Raw genomic sequence first — 21,523 nt, 5'->3', positions numbered from 1 at the left:
TACTAGCTGTGAGACTTTGGGCCATTCAGTTACTCTTTTGAATTTTCAGTACTTCTATTTAAAAAAGGAAAATAATAGGGGCGCTTGGGTGGCTCAGTCGTTAGGCGTCTGCCTTCGGCTCAGGTCATGATCTCAGGGTCCTGGGATCGAGCCCTGCATCAGGCTCCCTGCTCCGCAGGAAGCCTGCTTCTCCCTCTCCCACTCCCCCTGCTTGTGTTCCTGTTCTCTCTCTCTCTCTGTCAAATAAATAAATAAAATCTTTAAAAAAAAAAAGGAAAATAATAGTAATTATCCCTTTTTTTTTTTTTGCTCTTGAGCTGTTGTGAGTTAATACATGTAAACACCTATGATGTCCCAGACTTTGGGGTAAGTAGAATAGCTGTGGAAAACAAAACAAGGGGCGCCTGGGTGGCTTAGTCGGCTAAATGTCTGACTCTTGATTTCGGCTCAGGTCATGATCTCAAGGTCTTGAGATCAAGCCCCGTGTCAGGCTCAGTGCTGGGAGTGGAGCCTGTTTAAGATTCTCTCTCTTCCTCTCTCTTTGCCCCTCCCCCACTCTCTCTCTAAAATAGCACACAAACAAAAAGTATATATATATATTCATATATATATATGGCTAGAATTTTTACCAATTGTGCTGAAAGTCACATCTAAACCTTTTGCGTTCAGTCACCTCTAAATCTTAAATGTACTTGTCATATAAATTGATAGCATAAAGTATGGGCTATGGAGACTGACTGGGTTCAGACCCAAGCTCCTCTGCTTGCTTACTAGTCCCATGAATATGATCTGGGGAAAGTTATGGAGCTCCTTGTGATTCACTCTCGTTATTTTTAATAATATTTGCCACATAGAATTATTGTGAAGGTTAAATATAATAGAAATGTGAATTCCCAGACATAAAATACATGTCAGTACACATTGTTTCCGAGTAGTGGTGTTAAATGGATTTAAGTATAAACCTTAATTTACATGAAACTGAAATGTTAGTGATTTGTGAATTACTCCCAATGAGAGAAGTTATTTTTTAGCAACATGAAAGTTCTCAAGGAGAATAGAAATTCTAATCATACGTTTTCTCATCTTCCTCCATGTTGAAATGAAACATTATGATTTCAGCTTTTTCAAAACATTGAGGACAATTTGAAGACTCTTAGGATATATTAATATTGAGAGTATTAGTTGTACTTTATAATGTTTCTCTGTGGAGATTTCAGATGCATAGCTCTGGAGCTGTCAACACTGGCTGAGTTGAGTACCAGTTCCAAAAGATTTTTCTAAACAACTCTCTTTTGGCCTCATTATGTTATATTCCACATAGATATATTGCAACCTAATGCACCACCTGACACTTTTTATGATGAAACACCTCAAACTAGAAAAAAAAGAAAAAGAGTCATGCACTGGAAATCTGTTTTCTGATGTAAATGACAGGGTGATGGGATTTTTGCTTAAAGCAGGTAATTGGAAGATTCTACAGATAAAGCTGCCAAAATATCAAAGTTCATTGCATAGTGTGCAATTTGGGTTTGAAATAACTCAAGACATCACATAGGGAATAAAATTCATATCTAACAGCATGAAATTGTGTCATTAAAGTACAGTAATCCCTTTTGACGTAGTTTTATTATATATATTATGAATATTAATCTGTCCTGATTTAAATTGTGTTGATACCGACATAAACAGTCTTCAGGTAGAATGAGAGTTGTGTTATTTTTCTTTCTTCAGTGGTTTCCCCTTCACATTTTTTATTCTGTTCACTTCCTAGTGGCTTCATGGATAGTATGAATGTAATAACTTTAATAAGTTTCTCATAAATGATTTTTCCAAGAGGCCAATTGATTTGCTATTATACTAAGGTTGCAGTCATGTGTTCATGTAATTGCTTCAGTCCAAATTGTTAACAGGCATTTAGATAAATATTTCATTATGTTTCAGTAAATATACTCAAATGAACATGTATTCATTAAGCTATGTAATTCCAAATCGACAACAATCCATAAAGATAGGAATATTGTCCTTAAAATGATCAGCTTGCAAATTGAAACCAATGCTAAGAAAATCTTACCTGTCGAGATAACTTTCCTGGAACTTTCCCATTTTTCTGCAGATTGAGTTGAATAACAGATTTATCTTTCTGAAATATTTTGTGGCTCCCCAAAGAATAATCACTAGGGAGAAAAAAAATGAATACAGTCATTTCCTCCCATAAAACCCACAAGTGTATGTTTTCCTCTCTTACTTTGCTCACTTTGTTTCTTTTCTTTCTTTTTTTTTTTTTTGGAACTTAGTCTGGTAAAAGTTTTTTATATAGCCTTAGTTTTATACATTTATTTAAAAATATATCCTCATATTCATTTTTAAATGACAATTTAAAATATTACAGTTATTAAGCTATTAAAATTATTTTTAAAGTGTATCAAGTTAGGGACGCCTGGGTGGCTCAGTCGTTAAGCGTCTGCCTTTGGCTCAGGTCATGATCCCAGGGCCCTGGGATCGAGCCCCACATCTGGCTTCCTGCTCCGCGGGAAGCCTGCTTCTCCCTCTCCCACTCCCCCTGCTTGTGTTCCTGCTCTCGCTATGTCTCTCTCTGTCAAAAAAATAAATAAAATATTAAAAAAAAATAAAGTGTATCAAGTTAGAAAATGATTAGATACCTTTAGAATGGACATAAATTATAATAAAGAATATTTTCCATATTCAGAGTTAGTTTTATCCGGCTATCTCAAAGCTGAGGACAACATGCTTCTGGGAGGTCTAACTGATGACACAAAGTATATGTGGAGACCATATGGAGCAGTGAGGTGGAAATGTCATAGGCTTTAGAGACAGATATACTAGCTCCATGATAGGCAGGCCAATTAAACTATCTGAAACTCAATATATACTTTTTAGAATTGATATTATTAATATCTACATCAAAGGGTTGATGAGTAAATTAAACAGAAAAAATATCCCTACATATTTCAGAAATTTCTAATGGCATAATTTTTCTTTCCTTTTTCCTCTGTCCCTCCCTCCTTTCTTTCCTTCCTTCCTTCCCTCCTTTCCTTCCTTCCTTCCTTCCTTCCTTCCTTCCTTCCTTCCTTCTTTCCTTCCTTCCTTCCTTCTCTCCCTCTGTAAGAGTCTTTAAAAAGGATGAATTTGTTCATGTACTTTGTTTAAGGATCTTAGTTAAATATATGAAGGGTTTCAGAAGAGAAAAAAACCTTATATGTTAAAACATTTGAGGCCCTTAAGGTGATACATTCATTTATCTGGAAAATTCACTAAATATTTGGGACCACTTATTTTCAACAATGGCAGAAAAATAAAGCATTACTCTGTTGATAGCTACTAAATTTTCTGTAAATGTTCTTATTTTGACAATTGCTATTTTTTTTAAGAAAACTCAACACCTATCCAGTTGTCAAAATGGTGAATGTTAGTATTCACAACATGTGTTCTACACCCTATGTCCCTTCCTCCTGTTAGATTCCTGTCCCAGTGCTCTCCACGAGCTCTATATTGCTCCTTGAGTTATTTCTATTGCTAGTCTAAACATAAGGAATGGCATGTGTTTTCCTTGAGCTCCTTCCTTCCTCATCACCCAAGTTCTGCTTCAAGGGCATTCTCCATATTCTCACATGGATTCAAGTTCCTCTCCTTTCACCCCCCAACCCCAAATCCTCTTTCCATGCTTAGAGTCCTGTTTTCCTATTCCTATTTGGGGAACCAGCTTAAGAGTAGTGGCCCACCTTGCTATCAAAATTTACTTTCCTCAGTGTGTTGAAGTCTGGACAATGGACCCCAGTCTAGTGACTTCAGTCTCGGATATCGTTACTACTTTCTTGAACTAACTTTTTTACTTCACCCACCTGTATGTATGCCCCTTACTAGGGCTTCCAGATAAAATAGAAGATGGCCGATAAATATGAATTTCAGATAATAGTGAATAATTTTTTTAGTATGGGTATGTGTCATGTAATATTTTATATATAATTTAAAAATTTGGGGTCTTTATGAAATTCAAATTTAACTGGACAGCCTATATATTTTCATTTACTAAATCTGCCAATTCTACCCCTTTCTAAAAGTAGGATCTAATTCTTCCCTTATCTTTGCCTCACTCTGTGTATGGATGTGTGTGTGTATGTGTGTATGGCAAGATCTGAGTAATTATCAGATTTGGAGTAATTATCAGATTTTGCAAGTCTCTTTTTTCCCCTATAACTCATCTCTCCATTTTTTTAAACTTACTTTATAGGAATGTAGTCTCACGGAAAACATTTGAATTGTAGTAAACTGTAAAAAATAAAACAGATAAGAAAAATTCTCTTTCTCTTTTTCAGAATAACAATTACTCGGAGTTTATGGCACTTCTTTTGTAAGTCAAAATAAGTGTCCAAGTACATATATATTTCTGTTAAAAATGAAATCATTTTATTTTAGCTATATCTCTAGCCTATAGCTAAGTGTTTTTTAACTCATTTTCTGAGACTGCTTTATAATCAGAAAATTTAAACTATCTCACTCATATAGTTGGTTTATATTAACTATGATTTTTTAATTATTTTCCTTCATTTGTTGAGATTGAGTCTTCTTTGAGTCTCTTCTTTATCTTTAGAGGCTTGGGAGACATAAATGTATTTTTAATCTTCCAGTGTTACCTAATTTTTAAATAACATGTATCTTAAGTCTTTTCCATTGTAACCTCAATTTAATCCCAGTGTTTATCACACTATCAAATAAGCCTTTGAGCCTAAATATGACTTCAGTTCATTTCTCTCCCATTGCCCTCCAATTGCCCAATTAGAGACCATTTTCAATTGTAGTTCCATATTCTCTTATCACTAAACTGATGAGATCAAGAAAAGTGTAAATATTTTAGTATATGTGCTGCCGAAGCGAGCACAAGAAAAGTGTAAATAAAACAAAGTTAGAGATGGGAATTATAAAAAAGACATCTTAGAACATTTCATTTTTTAACTAAAAATATCTAAATAGACTCTCAATCACCCAAGTTTTAATATCAGAGTAAAGAAATCCTTTGATATAGGATGCAGGGTCTGTTGAGTACAATTTTATGGCTTCTTTCTGGCATAAACCAAACCTGTAAGTAATTATCTCTAACTTCTAGTTCCACCTTCTTTATAAAGAGCATGTACTTGGACTTGAAGAACAACCTGAATAAGGAATTGGTTTAGATTTTTATAATTATTGCTCTAATCTTTCATTTTTATTTTATTTTTTATTATTATGATATATTAATCACCATACATTACATCATTAGTTTTTGATGTAGTGTTCCATGATTCATTGTTTGCGTATAACACCCAGTGCTCCATTCAGTATGTGCCCTCTTTAATACCCATCACCAGGCTAACCCATTCCCCCAACCCCCTCCCCTCTAGAACCCTTAGTTTGTTTCTGAGTCCATAGTCTCTCATGGTTTGTCTCTCCCTCCGATTTCCCCCCCTTCATTCTTCCCCTCCTGCTATCTTCTTCTTCTTCTTCTTCTTTTTTGTTTTTTACATGTAATGTATTATTTGTTTCAGAGGTACAGGTCTATGATTCATCAGTCTTACACAATTCACAGCGCTCACCATAGCACATACCCTCCCCAATGTCTATCACCCAGCCACTCCAACCCTCCCACCCCCCACCACTCCAGCAACCCTCAGTTTGTTTCCTGAGATTAAGAATTCCTCATGGTTGGAACTGGAGGGTATTATGCTGAGCAAAATAAGTCAATCAGAGAAAGACATGTATCATATGACCTCACTGATATGAGGAATTGCTCTAATCCTTTAAAGTTGTTTCTTCCACATTTAATTTAGCAGTAATAGTTTTTAATGATTCCTCTTTATCAATTATCTATAAAGAATTCAACTTAATTTTTTTCATAACAACACTTTCTTTTTTGTTCTTTATACTTATGTCTTTATATACAATCTATCTGGAATGCATTTGTGAGTAAAGAGTGATATGTAGCTCCAATTTTAGACATTTTTCCAACATAATGGCAATTTTCTGGAACATCTTTAATGACATCTTTTCATCTCTGACCTATTACATTTATCACATGACCAGTTTTCATAAATATCTGATCTATTTCTGGACTCTAAATATCCCAGTAATCTACACATCTATTCCTGTGCCAATACCAAATTGTTTCAATTATTCAATATTCTAGCATATTTTGAAGTGTGGAAATTAAAGTCACTATTTAAAAAATTATATTATCTATTTTTGCAGTTTCTCTTCCAGAACAATTTTAGAATTAGTGTGCCAGTGCTAGGGAGAAAATGCTAATATAGTGTTGACTTATATTTAATTTATGGGATTATGTAAGAAGAATTGGTATTTTTATAATATTGAATCTTCTTTTCAAAGATAAGTATATTTTTACATGCACTCTAATTCTCTTTTATGCCCTTGAGTAAAGTGTTAGTTTTCTTTCAGGTCATCATTACACATATTATGCTTTTTGCAAGATATTTTAAAGATTCTGTTCTATTATAAGTCAAAGTTTTTTTTCATGTTTATTAATTGGTTTTATGTGTTGACTTAGCTTGTGGAATCCTGGTGTAATACCTAATGGTTTTTCAGTTGATTATTTTGGATTTTCTAAATAGAAAATTATATTCTTTTAAAATAATTAGAGTTTTATCTATTGCTTCCCAACATTTTTGCTTCCTGTTGTCTAGAACACTCTTGGATAGTAGTAATGATAGTAGACGCCCTTCTCATTCTCTTGCTTTTATAGGAAATGCCTCAGATGATTAACAGTCAGATATGATATTTGCTGTGTATTCCTGCTGTATATTTTTCATGTTCTATTTTGTTAATGATTTTTAAAAATTATAAATAAGTTTCAAATTTTATCAGATAGGTTTTCTGTATCTGGTGCATCATATTGAGAAGATCATTTTTTTTCTTGCATGTGTTAATATACTAATTACACTGATAGATTTTCCTAATGTAAATTATCTTTACATTTTTGTGTAGATTTGTCCCACTAGCAGATTTAGTTAGCAGATTTTTAAGTTTTTTTTGCATATATCAAAATTTAGATAGGCCTATAATTTTAACATTTTATTACCTTTATTTGTTTTAGGCATCACAATTAGGCCAGCCTTGTAAACTACATATATGTTTTCTCTGTCCTGGAACAGTTTATATAATTGGAAAATCTCTAGTCCCTGAAGGTTTGGTGCAATTTGCCGAAAACTAACTTTTCACTCCACACTGTTCATTGTTTTCCTACTTTTATACTTCTCTCCTTGAGCTAATTTTGAAAGTGCATCATTCCTTAGGAAATTGTTTTGTTTTTTATAAAGCTGTCAAATGAATGTCCCAAGTTCCTCCTATTTTAAATATCTTTTGACATTTTATCTAGGAGTTCCACAATCCCCTTGCAATTTTTTCGTCCTTCCCATGCTGTCACTTTTCTTGTTTTACCAGGATGTTTTTTAGTAATAAATTTTCCTGTTGTTTCATGAGAATTTTGGTGGGCTGGTGGGTAGATTTGCATTTTACTATATTAATCCAGTCCTGAAGATAACTAATTATCATTCTAATTATGGGGTATCATGTATGATTTTGCATGAAGAAAGATCTCAAAACTGGAAAGGAAGAACAGTTCTGGCCCAAATCTCTCATTTTGCAAATAAGGACACTGGGTTTGACAAAATAAGACCAGACATTAGAACATAAATATTTGGAGTAAAAATAGCACACTTAAAATTTATTTATAGATTCAGGCATTCCTGGTATAATATGATACACGTGTTTCTTTTTTTCTTTCTTTTTTCCCACATGTTTCTTTTTATATAAGGGGGCAGTGAGGTGTTTTGCAAATTGTGGGCTAAAAATAACAGGTTTCTTGGGAAAATAGGGTTGGAAGACACCACTCAAATCAATACAGGTCTCTAACCAGAACACACATGGACACACATATACAAATCTTAATAAAAATATCAGCACAGTTTTAAAGCAACTTCTTGCTAGATGTGTCTCCAAAGGCAAGGAAAACAAAAGCAAAAATAAACTATTGGGACTTCATCAAGATAAAAAGCAAAGGAAACCCATACAAAACCAAAAGACAACCAACAGAATAGGAGAAGATATTTGCAAATGTCTTATCAGATAAAGGGCTAGTAACTAAGATCTATAAAGAACTTATCAAACTCAAACCCCAAAAATAAATAATCCAGTCAAGAAATGGGCAGAAGACATGAACAGATATTTCTGCAAAGAAGACATACAAATGGCCAACAGACACATGAAAAAATGCTCAACATCACGCAGCATCAGGGAAATACAAATCAAAACCACAATGAGATACTACTTCACACTGGTCAGAATGGCTAAAATTAACAAGTCAGGGAAAGACAAATGTTGGCGAGGTATGGAGAAAGGGGAACCCTCTTACACTGTTGGTGGGAATGCAAGCTGGTACAACCACTCTGGAAAACGGTATGGAGGTTCTCAAAAAGTTGAAAATAGAGCTACCCTATGACCCAGCAATTGCACTACTAGGTATTTACCCCAAAGATACAAATGTAGTGATCCGAAGGGACACCTGCACCCCAGTGTTTATAGCAGCCATGTCCACAATAGCCAAACTATGGAAAGAGCCCAGATGTCCATCGACATATGAATGGATAAGGAAGATGTTGTATATATACATATAATGGAATATTACTCAGCCATCAAAAAATGAAATCTTACCATTTTGCAACGACATGGATGGAACTAGAGGGTATTATGCTAAGAGAAATAAGTCAATCAGAGAAAGACAATTATCATACGATTTCACTCATGCAGAATTTAAGAAACAAAACAGGATCATAGGGGAAGGGAGGGAAAAATAAAATGAGACAAAATCAGAGAGGGAGACAAACCATAAGAGACTCTTCGCTATAGGAAGCAAACTGAGGGATGCTGGAGCGGAGGTGGGTGGGGGGGATGGGGTAACTTGGTGATGGACATTAAGGGGGGCATGTGATGTAATAAGCACTAGGTGTTATATGCAACTGATGAACTCTACCTCTAAAACTAATAATACACTATATGTTAATTAATTGAATTTAAATACAATAAAATTTTTAAAAGATGCATCTGATTTCAAAAAATATAAAGAAATATCCTAGTAAATAAAAGAGTTGGCTTTTAAAAAGCCAACTAGTTTGGTTGGAAGAGGATATAAGAAACCTTTGATGTTTCTAAATACAGAGGCAAGAGCAAAATGCACAAAAATTGTGGAATTCTGCAGTAAGCATTTTCAAGACAGAGCTTGAGGCTGAGTTGAGAAAAAAAAAATGCACGTTTGGTGAATGGTCACTGGTCACTGTGTACAATACTGTCACTCTCAGCAGCTTCCTCTGTACTTTACTTTTAGCCACTGCTTTTAGTGGAACAAAACATTAATATGCCAGAATGTTTTACATGTATTAAGGTGACGTCTATGGGTAAGCTAATTTATGTTACAGAACATGTTGTATGGAGATTTTACTTAGTACCTCATTTTTTAGATATCATATTTAAAATACTAGCAGTCCTTTTTATGTGTGTTAGCAATAACAAAATCTATTATTGTGCTAGAATTGTCACTTAAGATTAAGTCTCTGATGTTACAGAGTCTCCAATAACCATACACTTTCTAAGAGCTATAAACTACTATTCACCACTTTGCCATCACTCTACTTGGTAAGACCACCATTTTGGTCAATTTGTTTATGATGATCTAGGGCTATACTATCCAATATAGTAAGCACTAGACACATATGGCTATTGAACACTTAAAATGTCATTTGTCTGAATTAAGATGCGCTCTAAGCATAAAATACATACTGAATTTTGAAGAAATTTAGCACAGAAAAGGAATATAAAACATCTCAATATTTTTAAAATTTTGATTACATGTTGAAATGATACCATTTTGGTTAAATAAAATATTTGAGTTAAATAAATAAAATATTGCATTAAAATTTATTTCTACTAGTTTCTTTTTATATGTTTTTAAAGTGGCTAGTAGAAAACTTAAAATAATTATGTGGCCCACATTTCCATTGGACAGAGCTCATCTAGAGGAAAGAGAAGAGAGAAAAAGAAAACAAAAGCATTAAAGAATAGAAAGAAGGTTGGTATATAGAATTTAATGAGTAAATGCAATAAGGAAAAATCAATCAGTGTTAGATGACTCTAGGTATCAGAAAAGATAGGGAAAAAACCTACCATAGCAAGAGAAAGAGAAACAAAAAAACATCGCAGCTAAGGTGGGTAATAATGGAGAACAGGATTTGAGCACTAAGAGGAAAGGCCACGTTAGGTATTACTATGCTTATAATGTGAATATTGGAATTATCTACTTCAGATTATACACATTAGATGTTTTTCTCAATCTGGTAACATTTCAAATATGGGTTCTTAGTAGTTTTATTTAATAATCATGTAAGAAAACTTAGACTGTTAAATGAACTGAATCTTTATGATACAAGGAAAAGTTTAGGTTTTTTCTTCATATATACTAGTAAATCAAAATTCTGCACATCCATTTATTTATTCCTTCAACAAATCTTTGATTCCAGCTATGTGTTGTTAGCTACTATCTTAGGAACTGTTATGAGTATACCTGCCATTTAAGATTTAAACACCAAAAAGCTGAATCCTTGCACATAATTACTCTTATTTCCTATTCATAAGTAGCTCATGTTATTTTAAAGTATTTCTATAGCAGTGTGTTTATATAAAGAGAGAGTAATGATTTACCTAACACCAAAAAATGAATACGTCAAATTTATCTTATGGGCAAAAAAAGACATCCTGAGTAATGTTGGACCTACAAATATTGATTACCATCAGGATAGGCACTCCTTGTAAACTCACATTTACAAACATTATTCGTTTATTGGAATAAATACATATCCTTTTTTTATAGGATCACCTAGTTAGGATTAAATATTCTCCGTTCTTATATGTAAGAAGTAGTCACAGAGATGCATTGTGAAATATAGTCATATATAGGAAAAAAATGTAAATCCATTTGATTTTATAAAAACTGAGAGCCAGGATTGCTGAGAGCTATTAAAGATATTTCTTTAAGGAAATTCAACAATTAAGCTTCCTTTTAATACTTAGGTTGACTAAGAGATGTAAGGTAAATATAACAAAATATTAAAATAATAGTATTGTAGCACTCCAGAGAATATTTTTCAAATACTTATGTGTGTGTATTCTGTGCATACACATATTCCTTTTGTATTTGCCACTTAAAAATGTTGATGATGTTACATCTATCATAATCCTTAATTCCAGTAAATTTTGTAAACAACAAAAACACCCTGGATTTATGCTTAAAGTGTTATTTGTTGCTACTCAACATAAATAAAGATCAGTGGTACATTGTTTTCCTCAATCAGTGCTCCTCAATTTTATTGTTATTTTGCTTTCAGGGAAACCACAAATAGGACAAGTTAAACTTCATGATTTAGTGAGACTATTCTAAAACTAGGGCTCACAGCCATAGGGTGTTTAGTAGACGAGGGTCATGGTTTTGAATAGGGACCCTCTATGGGACATAAATTGATCCCAGCAGCTACAATTCAAGACGGAACTGCACCTAAGAGATCTAAACCTTTCTTTTCGGATGCCCGTTTTTTTCTTCAGAATTCCCTCCAGCATTCTTAATCTTAGGAAACAAACTGAGGGTTGCTGGAGTGGTGGAGGGTGGGAAGGATGGGGTGGCTGGGTGATAGACATTGGAGAGGGTATGTGCTATGGTGAGCGCTGTGAATTGTGGAAGACTGATGAATCACAGACCTGTACCTCTAAAACAAGTAATACATTATTATATATAAAAGAAGATAGTAGGAAGGGAAAAATGAAGGGGGGGAATCGGAGAGGGAGACGAACCATGAGAGACTATGGACTCTGAGAAACAAACTGAGAGGGGGGTGGGGGGATGGGTTAGCCTGGTGATGGGTATTAAAGAGGGCACATATTGAATGGAGCACTGGGTGTTATATGCAAACAATGAATCACGGAACACTACATCAGAAAAATAAGTAAATAAATAAATAAATAATAAATAAAATAAATAAATAAAATCTTAAAAAGAGAGAATTCCCTCCAGCTTGTAAAACGGCAACTATCCCTCATGCCTCTTCAATTGAATATGGTTGTATTTCTTTACATATATAGTACACATACTTTGTTAAATTCAATTTTTTTAATCTAGAGGAAATGTTTTGTAACAACTTTCAAGTTTACAATGCCCTCTTTTAAGCTGTGCATTCACAAAGACAAATAATAGCACAACAATTTAAATAAATAAAGAAGATAGAAAGTAAATAAGGAGGAAACATATCGGTGAATGTGGAACTTTGTGTCCTTTGCAAAAATGTATACTAAACTCCAGGGAGTTATTTTGGAGATATGGTGTGCAAAATTTGTAATACAGTCACCAACTCAAGAAAATAAAAAATACAGATCTTATCCCATTTCAAAGGTTTCATTATTTTTCCCACAAACCTCCAGAGGAGAAACATTCTTTAGACTTTGCTAATACAAAACATTCAAGGACTAAACTTAAAATAATTCATTTAGGCCTCATTAAGATGATACTGGCTAATTTGAAATACTACGCAATTCACATATTCTCCAGCTAATTCCTTTACCTTAAGAAAAATAGAACTCCAGTTGATTCAAAATTTGTGGAGGGTGGGAGTGGGATTTTTATTTCTTAGTTTTTAGAAGTAAATGTTTTTGAGTAACAAAAATAACTTGATAGCTGCCTATTGATTATTATAGTTTTGGTATAATAAAATTAAATTATATACCTTTGTTTAGTTCTGATTTTCTTTGTCTTGGAAAAATCATGCAACAGGTTTTTATTTTTATAAAAACTTGATAAAACTTTTATAAAATCTTTTATAAAAACTTGATAAAAAGAATCAAGTCTGTTGGTTAATGATGCATGTATAAGCATTACAAAGCTTTTTAGAAAACTTGGGTCTGACATAACAATAAAAAAAATTAAAATAAAATTAAAAAAAAGAAAACACACACACACACACAAAAAGAAAACTTGGGTCTGAAATATGCTATAATTCTTACCTGTAGCTTTTAATAACAAACAACCTTTATTTAGCACAAGCTCTTTCTTTGGGGAATTGCTTTCAAATGAAGTTATATAGAGAGTATTCACATATTAGGACATTTGTTCTTTTATAGAATTATTGGTTAAAACCAAATGCAAGTTTATACAGTATATTATTATTATCATTATTTTAGCTAACTATTTATTAAAGATAGAAGCCAAAATTAATTTTTAAATGTTAGGAAAAGTACTCTGAAGGAGATCTAATAACTGAATTGAAGTAACTCAAGATACTCTTAATGAATGATTTATTACAAGAACACAACTTTTATTATTATATGTGAGAGCTCTCAAAGTTATGACATGTTTTTTTCTAATTCTCTGACATGATTTTGTGATTTATAAGAGGAAGAGCAAAGTTATGTAAAAGAGAAAAATACCTTAAGCTATTTATTTGACCAAATTAAGTCTAAAAAGCTAAAAAGAGTCGATTATAATATTGGTAATCTTAGGCTGTTCCAAATATGCTGAAAATAATTAATTTGTTCAAGTTTGCTAAATGGAATCCTTAATTTTATTAAGAAGAAAGAGACTCATTTTTCCTCCCCAGGAATATATACAACCCAGTTTTTACTGCTGGTGAGTATAATCATTATATATAAAGTTTAAACTTTATATAGCTTCAACTTTATATAACTTAGCCTTTTCCTTACTGGTATTTAATAGTCTGATTACTTTGAATAAAACAATTCCAATTTATAATCAAATGTTTAAAGAATAAATTAATACAAATTGTCATGAAATTAGCTAATTTTTTTAAACAGTAGGTTTTTTTAAGAAGATTATTTTAAAATTCTAATTAGATTTAATTTTCAAAGAGGACTTTGCACTCTAATCAAAGGTTATTCAACATTTTCTCTACTAGGAAAGGTCAGAAGAGAGAAAAGAGACTCCCAAGTAGATAGCCAGATCAAACTAATCAATGCTGCTGATGAATAAAGAGGTAGATAATGCCTTTTAAATTTAGATTTAAGAATGTATATGACAATTTCAAAGTAAGATTTTTAATTACATAGGTTTTGTTTTTTTTTCTTTTTACATTTTTTAGCACTCTGGGTTCTAGCATTCCTTCAAAAGTCAATTAAATCATAAAGAACAGTTTTGTTTTGTTTCATTTTGTTTTGTTTAAATCAAGAATATAACACCTGGTCAAAACTGTGAACAACTGGCCCAAGCAGAATTTTCAAGAAAGATTATTCGGTTTCTTCTTATGCAGCACTTGTGATTTGCTACTGACAAATGATTTATTCAACAAAAAGCTTTTAAGTGCAGTAAATGTTATTGTTTCACACAGCACCTAAGAAACATTGTTTTTAAGCTGAATTAGAAAGTAAAACACATAGCAAGACTTTTGAGAGAAGAAATTACTTACATCACATAGGTTAGGAGTAAGAAACAGAAAACCCTGCACTCCCAGTAAATGCTGGGCTAGATACTAAGGGGTACAATTATGAAGTAAAATTATACTTCATATATTACAAATATATTTATGAAGAAAAAGCTCATTTAAGATGGTTACAAGAGTAGGTGAAGATACGAGTCTTGTTACTCCCTGGAAGGAAAGCAGAAGCAGGCACACTCTGGGTTTTATATCTGTACTGCGTCTAACGGGGAAGAAAAGAGGTAGTAGTAGTAGGTCCTGTCCTCAAGCCTGCCATTGTTTAGCCTGATGGGGTCTGCCTACTGGATAAGATCATGGGAAAAGGGGAAATGAAATTACCAAGGACATTTCCTACTGTAGTAATTAATTTGGGGTCGACAGACCAGGAACACGATGGAAGATGTTAATATTTTTTGAATGTACAAGATTCCTTTTATCCTTCTATTACTTCTCTATTAATTTATTCAGATTCTAATTTGCAGTTTCTGCATTCCATACTTCATAGTGCTGACCATTTTGTATTAAGCTATCTTGAGCCTATGAGAAAATTGATAGTTTCTGACCTAATTCTTTAATTTTTTCTTTGTTCATAATATATTATATTATTTAAAACCATGTATAAAGAAAGCAATTTTTGAGGAGAATACTGTAGTTAATGAAACTATTTGATATAATTGAAGTAGCTGGTAAAGACATGATATCTAGGTGTAAGAGGTCAGGAACCTTCTCATTTTTGAGAATAGTTATGGAGACATGCTATTAAAGTGAATTCCTGTATTTATGGAAACATTGAACAGGGAGAGGAAGAGACAGAGCAAGAGCAAGAGCAATGGGGGGGGGGAGGGAGGAGAAAGGGAGAGAGAGAGAGAGAAAAAACGGAATGTTTTAATTTACAGAAAAAGTTGGTAATACTAAATTAGGATGAATGTTATAAATGAGTTGCCATAATAATATAGTTGACATATAAAAAAGGGAATTTGTACTTCCTAGAAAAGTTATCTTTCTTAATTTTGCAATAGGTTATGGAATATAAATAGTACCTTAATTGCTTTATTAAATTCAGTTTTGTTCAATGTACTGTTTTGGAAAAATGTGTAAATTTTTTTTCATAGAGTCCAAATTATTAGGTTAGTAATATCCCTGGGCCTCTAAAGACAGGTGAGTTCAATGCAATAACAAAGTATGACTTAAGGAGGAAATACGAATAAAGCATCATAAATACACGATTAACAAAGTTATGAGAAAATATCCAGACCATTGACATTTTAATTGTGATGCAGTAAGTCTTAGAATAGTCAGACAAATATACTGACTGGAAGAAACCAAGGAGTTTACATTTTAAGGATTTGCCCTTACCTAGTCTAAAATAGATGAGAAATGGCAAAAGTAGCAACTAAATATAATTTATCTCTATCTTCATAATGCAGAACAGATTGAAAAGCATAGTTCTGATAACATAAGGAGAATTTAAAATGAAAAAAAAAATTTCTAAATCGTTCCACAAAAATAATAGTGTTTTTTTGCTGGGGCAGGGGAAGAGAATACTTCTCTACTTTTAAGTTCACTGTATCTGAACAACCACATAATATTTTAATTTATTTAGACCTACACTTCACTGGAGCTCAAAGCAATCCATACACCCTGAAAAGATTAGTAGAGGCTTAATAAAATTCTTATATTTGGAATTAAAGATTACTAAAATGTAATCCTATGGCTCATTTGTAAAGTAGAACAATACATTAAAAATAATTTTTTTAAAAGATAAAGAAATTGAAGTTAAAGGAAGTTAAACTCATTTTGCCAAAGCAACAGTAATAGAGTAGCATTATCAATAGTGTGCAGAATTTGTTTTGATAATATCAATTGCTTAAAGAGTCTCAAAATTCCAAAAAGAAAATTTTTGTCTAATCAGAAATTTAACAAGCTCACCTTTAGTGATTATGATTTACCTTTGTTTTAGTCAAATCATTTCTAAATGTTTTCTGGTTAAAATTGTTAAAAATTTAAATATGTCAGAAAATGAGTGTTCTATAAGTTATGATTTCCTAGTGTTTGACCTAAATGCTGTATGCTGAATTATAAACCCATGTTTACAACCCAAGTAACTGGTCATTTTCCCCAATGAAACATTATCCCTATAATATTTATTTTCAAGTGGCCCTTTATTATGAAGGAGACTTTGTTATATATTAGAAAGATTCAGGCTTCAGAGCCAGATAAACTTGTGCTATCCTGACTTTGCTGCTTCCAAATTTTGTAACCTTATTATTTTATTATTGTAAGTTATTATTTTCTCCTACCCTCAATTTTTCCACCTGTAAAATGGAAATAATGCTTCTCTATGTGTGAAAATTTTAGTCCATTAAAGACTTTTAATAAGGGAAGTAGATTTTGCTGTTGTTTTACTGTTATTATTTTCATCTCCATGAGAAATTATTTATTTCCTTAATCTCTTGATAGCAAAAAAGTCAGGTTTATCAGAGTTTTGTAAATTAAAATGAAATAAATAATTATCATTTGTATTGTAGTTCTTTTTCAAGGTGAAATTAGCTACTTTAACATTTTAGTGTATAAGACTTCTTTTCGGGGCACCTGGGTGGCTCAGTCGGTTGAGTGTCTGCCCTCTGCTGGGATCATGATCCCAGGGTCCTGGGATAGAGCCCTGCATTGGGCTCCCTGCTCAGCGGGGAGTCTGCCTCTCCCCCCTCCCCCCAGGCTTGTGCTCCGGCACGCTCTCTCTCTCACTCTAACTCCCTCTCAAATGAATAAATAAAATCTTTTTAAAAAAAAGATTTCTTCTTACTTTCTGAATAGAAATACACTTGTTTTAACAAAAATTAATATATTTAAACATGATTTGAAAAGATACCTTTTCATCCTTAAAAACTATGATGCATGTTTTTATTTCAAGATATATGATGCTATATTTTTAATAATTTATATATTCTATGTCATTTTATAATAAAATTATGTTCATGACCTATCTTACTTCTATTTCGGAGTACTATTGGAGATTTAGTTTTTTCCCAGTTTCTGTTCTTCTTATTGTTAATACTAGAAATTATGTTATGGTAAATATCCTTTATAATAAGTCTTTTTGTATTATGATTGTTACTTAGAAATATTCAATGAAGCAGAATTGCTGAAACACAGATGATCTATCAGTTTTAGACACATTTCTACAGACCTTTAACATGTTTGACAAAATCCTCTTCAGTAAGTGCTATATCAATATATATTTCTAGCAGCTGTTTATATATTGTCCATTTCCAACTGAATTTCATCATAAGTATTTTAAGAATTTGATGGGCAAAAATGGTATCTCATTGTTTTAATTGGATGTTTATTAGTTAAATTCTTTAAATAATTTCTTGTCCATTGAATTTCTATTCATGCTACTCACATTCTTAGCCTGTTTTTTCTTGATAATTATTTTTTAAAAACAAAATTTAAGTGTATTTTATATATTCTAAGGCCATTAACATTTTATCACATGGTACTGATTCTTTTTCCTCAGTATTTATTCTTTAAATACAAGTTTATCATTGACTTTTCTTTGCACTGTTTCCATATTCTTGCCATTAATCCCTCTGTGATCTACAAGCATTTGGATTATAATAATGTTAATACTGTCCACATGATAGGGCATTACAGGGCTTTATGAATTTTTAGGCAAGGGAGAGGGTAAAGATTATATGTAACTTACTTTTGTATTCTCAATGATTAACCAAATATCTTAAGAGTCTCATGCTCTACCGACTGAGCTAGCCGGGCGCTTAACCAAATGTCTTATATGTGTGCGGTTTTCAATAGGAGTTGAAGTAGACTGATACAATCTCTGCACCCCATTCCTGCAGACACCTAAGAAACTACACATATTTTTCACCCTGTGCTCCAGCATGAAGAACCTATTTACTATTTCCTGTATATCCTTCAAGAGCTTTTGCACTATTGTTTCATAGTTCAGACCCAGGGCAAACAGCCAAACCCAGGTTTGAATTCAGGCTTCACTCTACCAGCTTAAACTGTGATCTTAAACAAAGCCTCAGACTTCCTGTCTGTAAAACAAGGGTAATTACAGTATCTATCATACTGATAATGTCATAAGACTTAGAAGTCTACCCAATATGAGGTAACCTAATAGAGCACTTGATAAATGGTTATTATTATTACAATCAAAGCTAGTCAAATACTCCAGATGTAGTACTATAACTGCTGAGTCTAAATTATTACCTATTACATTATTAACTTTATTGTGTATTACCTGTGCTCCCTCTATAGAACAACATTATGAAGATTTCCAAGTATTTAAGGACATGGTTTTTTAATTTATTTTTATTATTATTATTATTTTTTTTTTTTTTGAGAGAGAAAGAGAGAGAGTGGGAGAGGAGGGACAGAAGGAGAGAAAGAGGGAGGGATAGGTAGAGACAGAGAGAACCAGCTGAGCCACCCAGGCACCCCAGGACATATTTTTTTAGACAAATTGCAAGAGAATAAACAAACAAAAAAAACCCAAAACTGAATGATTTAGATGTTAGAAAGAATGATAATGAATGTTATGCTTATTTTAAAAAGTCATACCAAACACATAGGATGTTAATCTTAAATAGTAAGTAAATCCCTGATATATACATATCTTTCAAATTCCAGTAGGGAAAAATGAGTATAATTAATCTATACTAATACTTGTAACTTTACTATCTTAATAAAAACCCAGGTAAATGAAATGTTGTTAGAAACAAATGACTATAAAATATTTTAGAAATCTATTATGTTCATATTAATAAGAAAAAAAACCAAAATGATATATACATTTTTACCAGTCAACAATTGAGCTAATTATGGATGACTTACACATGTGAAACAGCAATTAATACAAGGTCCATTATAAATTTGTTCACATTATACTCTTCCAAATTTCTATCTCTTTATCACTTTTGCTTGTGGGATGATATTTCCTACTGGTAACACTGAATACATAAATTTAATAATGTCTCTAATTTTTTGTATCTAATGTTTGACATTAGCCAAAGTCCAGATGTACATTTGGAGACATATACATTCAGAAGATAAATTTTAATGAGTATTCAGTATAAGGTTACATTTCTCAAGTATTTCTCCTTGCTCTTTGCATATACTTTCAAATACCATATGTTGGAAGAGGGTAGCAGCCTAGTCATTGGGTATGTTAACAGGTTCAAATAGAGAAGGGGGGTATCTGTGAGTTCAGTACAAAAACATCTGTGATTTCATATAAATCTTTACTATTATTTTGTTAAAACTGGGATTACAAAAAGGGAAATTTTCAGTCTTAAAAGTCACTCACAGTTAACACTGCACAATAAAGGACTGGATTTGCTGATAATGTTAAATTCATCAAATTTTCACATACATTTATGATGGAATAATAATGACAGTGACAATGAGTATCTGAAACCAAATACACTTTTACTTCCATGAGACTGTTGTTCTTTAGACACTTGTGGAAACACAAAGGAAAAAATGTAAATGACAATTCACTTTATTGACTACTTTAGTTTATGACTTTACTATCTAGAATAACTGCAGTACCAGCAGAGGAATATCTCCTTTCTTAAAATTGTATTATATTTTCAAGGTTGGTCTTTAAGGAATTTCAGAATAGTCATAATTGTGATATAATAAGAGAAAGTGAGTTTTCTATCAAATAAGTATTTGCAGTTGACCTACTTAGACTTTTCTAATTGTTATAAGAGCTGCCTGACTAAAGAAATGAAGGTTACTCTTTTATGAAAATGTTATAATGCTCATACTGAAACCCTCCGTGATTTTTAAAAATCAGCATTTAATCAGCATACTAATATTATTCCAAATAAAAAATTACTTATTACAAAATAATTTGTTACTTTTAAAAAATTGTGATCAGTTCTAATAAGCTTTATTACAGTGACTTGTTTTGCCCAGGATTTTTTTGGTTTCAAAACTGAAATTTCCATGTCCTGAGAATATCACCCTCCTGGTCACAGGTCGCTTAAATACATGTTGCCATAAATACACAAAATACTAAATAAAACCAAGAATGAGACTGTTGCCATGAGTCATAAAATTTTGAATTCACCTTAAAAAGGGCAAAATTGATTTAATTATGTTGGTTATAAGAGTATAGTGTTTGTACAAAGTATGTTTAAAAAAATGAAGTATGCCTTAGCATAGGTTATAACAATGATCAAATTTTACCTTAATAAGATACTTACTTCTGCAAAAATTCTTCATAGCCACATATACTTAGAAGTTGATCTTTGGGGAATAACTGGTCATTTGTACAAAAATGTAGAATCTCTGCAATTAGGTCTTTGACAAGATAATTAGCTAAAAACAAAGGTGAATAATAAAAAGTTAATAAGAGCTTATCATATATTGCCTGGGATAAAGGTTTTGAGCACAAAAAAAAGATATATACATTATGAACTATTGTAACTGTCTAGCTCCATCAAGAGGAATTAAAATGAGATGCATCTCATTTATTAGTCTGATTAAATTTGGAGATACTTTGAAAAACAATTCTTTGCATTTTCTTTAATCAGTCTGTCTTCATATTACTGACAGAGCTAGATATTGTATTCCTCATGTTAAAATCTTAATACATTGTGGCTCTGCATAAAAAAGTATTCTGTGAGGGCAGCTGGGTGGCTCAGTCGGTTAAGGGTCTGATTTTGGCTCAGGTTGTGATCTCTCGGGTCCTGAGATCAAACCCTGCATTGGGCTGCTCAGAGGGGAGTCTGCTTGTCCCTCTGCCCCTCTCCCTCTCCTGTCTCTCTCTCTCATTCTCTCTCTCAAATAAGTAAATAAAATCTTTTTTTAAAAAAGTATTCTACTGTGGTTACTCATAGGGACTTAGGAGATTCAGTGAGTGATAAGTGGCAAGTCAAGAGTCTAACCTAAATCTGTCAGATTCCAAAGCCTGTGCTGTCAATGATTCTAAGTCTCCAAGCTTATCATTCTTCCTTTCCCAT

The 21,523-nt window shown here is 32.4% G+C and overlaps 1 protein-coding gene across 2 annotated transcripts in view; it reads right to left on the bottom strand.

The window, feature by feature from the left end:
• The window catches only part of PIK3C2G (phosphatidylinositol-4-phosphate 3-kinase catalytic subunit type 2 gamma), a 340,658-nt gene that overhangs the window by 305,586 nt on the left and 13,549 nt on the right, over positions 1–21,523 (bottom strand). For both annotated transcript variants that reach the window (XM_032391756.1, XM_032391757.1), the window contains exons 4-5: positions 20,765–20,879; positions 2,072–2,174 (exon numbers count right to left, since the gene is read on the bottom strand). In XM_032391756.1, coding sequence (XP_032247647.1) covers positions 2,072–2,174; positions 20,765–20,879 — 218 coding nt within the window. The remainder of the gene's footprint in view (positions 1–2,071; positions 2,175–20,764; positions 20,880–21,523) is intronic.

This window comes from Phoca vitulina, unplaced genomic scaffold (genome assembly GCF_004348235.1).
Source record: "Phoca vitulina isolate PV1807 unplaced genomic scaffold, GSC_HSeal_1.0 scaffold64, whole genome shotgun sequence".
NCBI lineage: Eukaryota > Metazoa > Chordata > Mammalia > Carnivora > Phocidae > Phoca > Phoca vitulina.
Note: the sequence above shows the minus strand (reverse complement) of the source record. Positions and strands in the feature narration are given on the sequence as shown.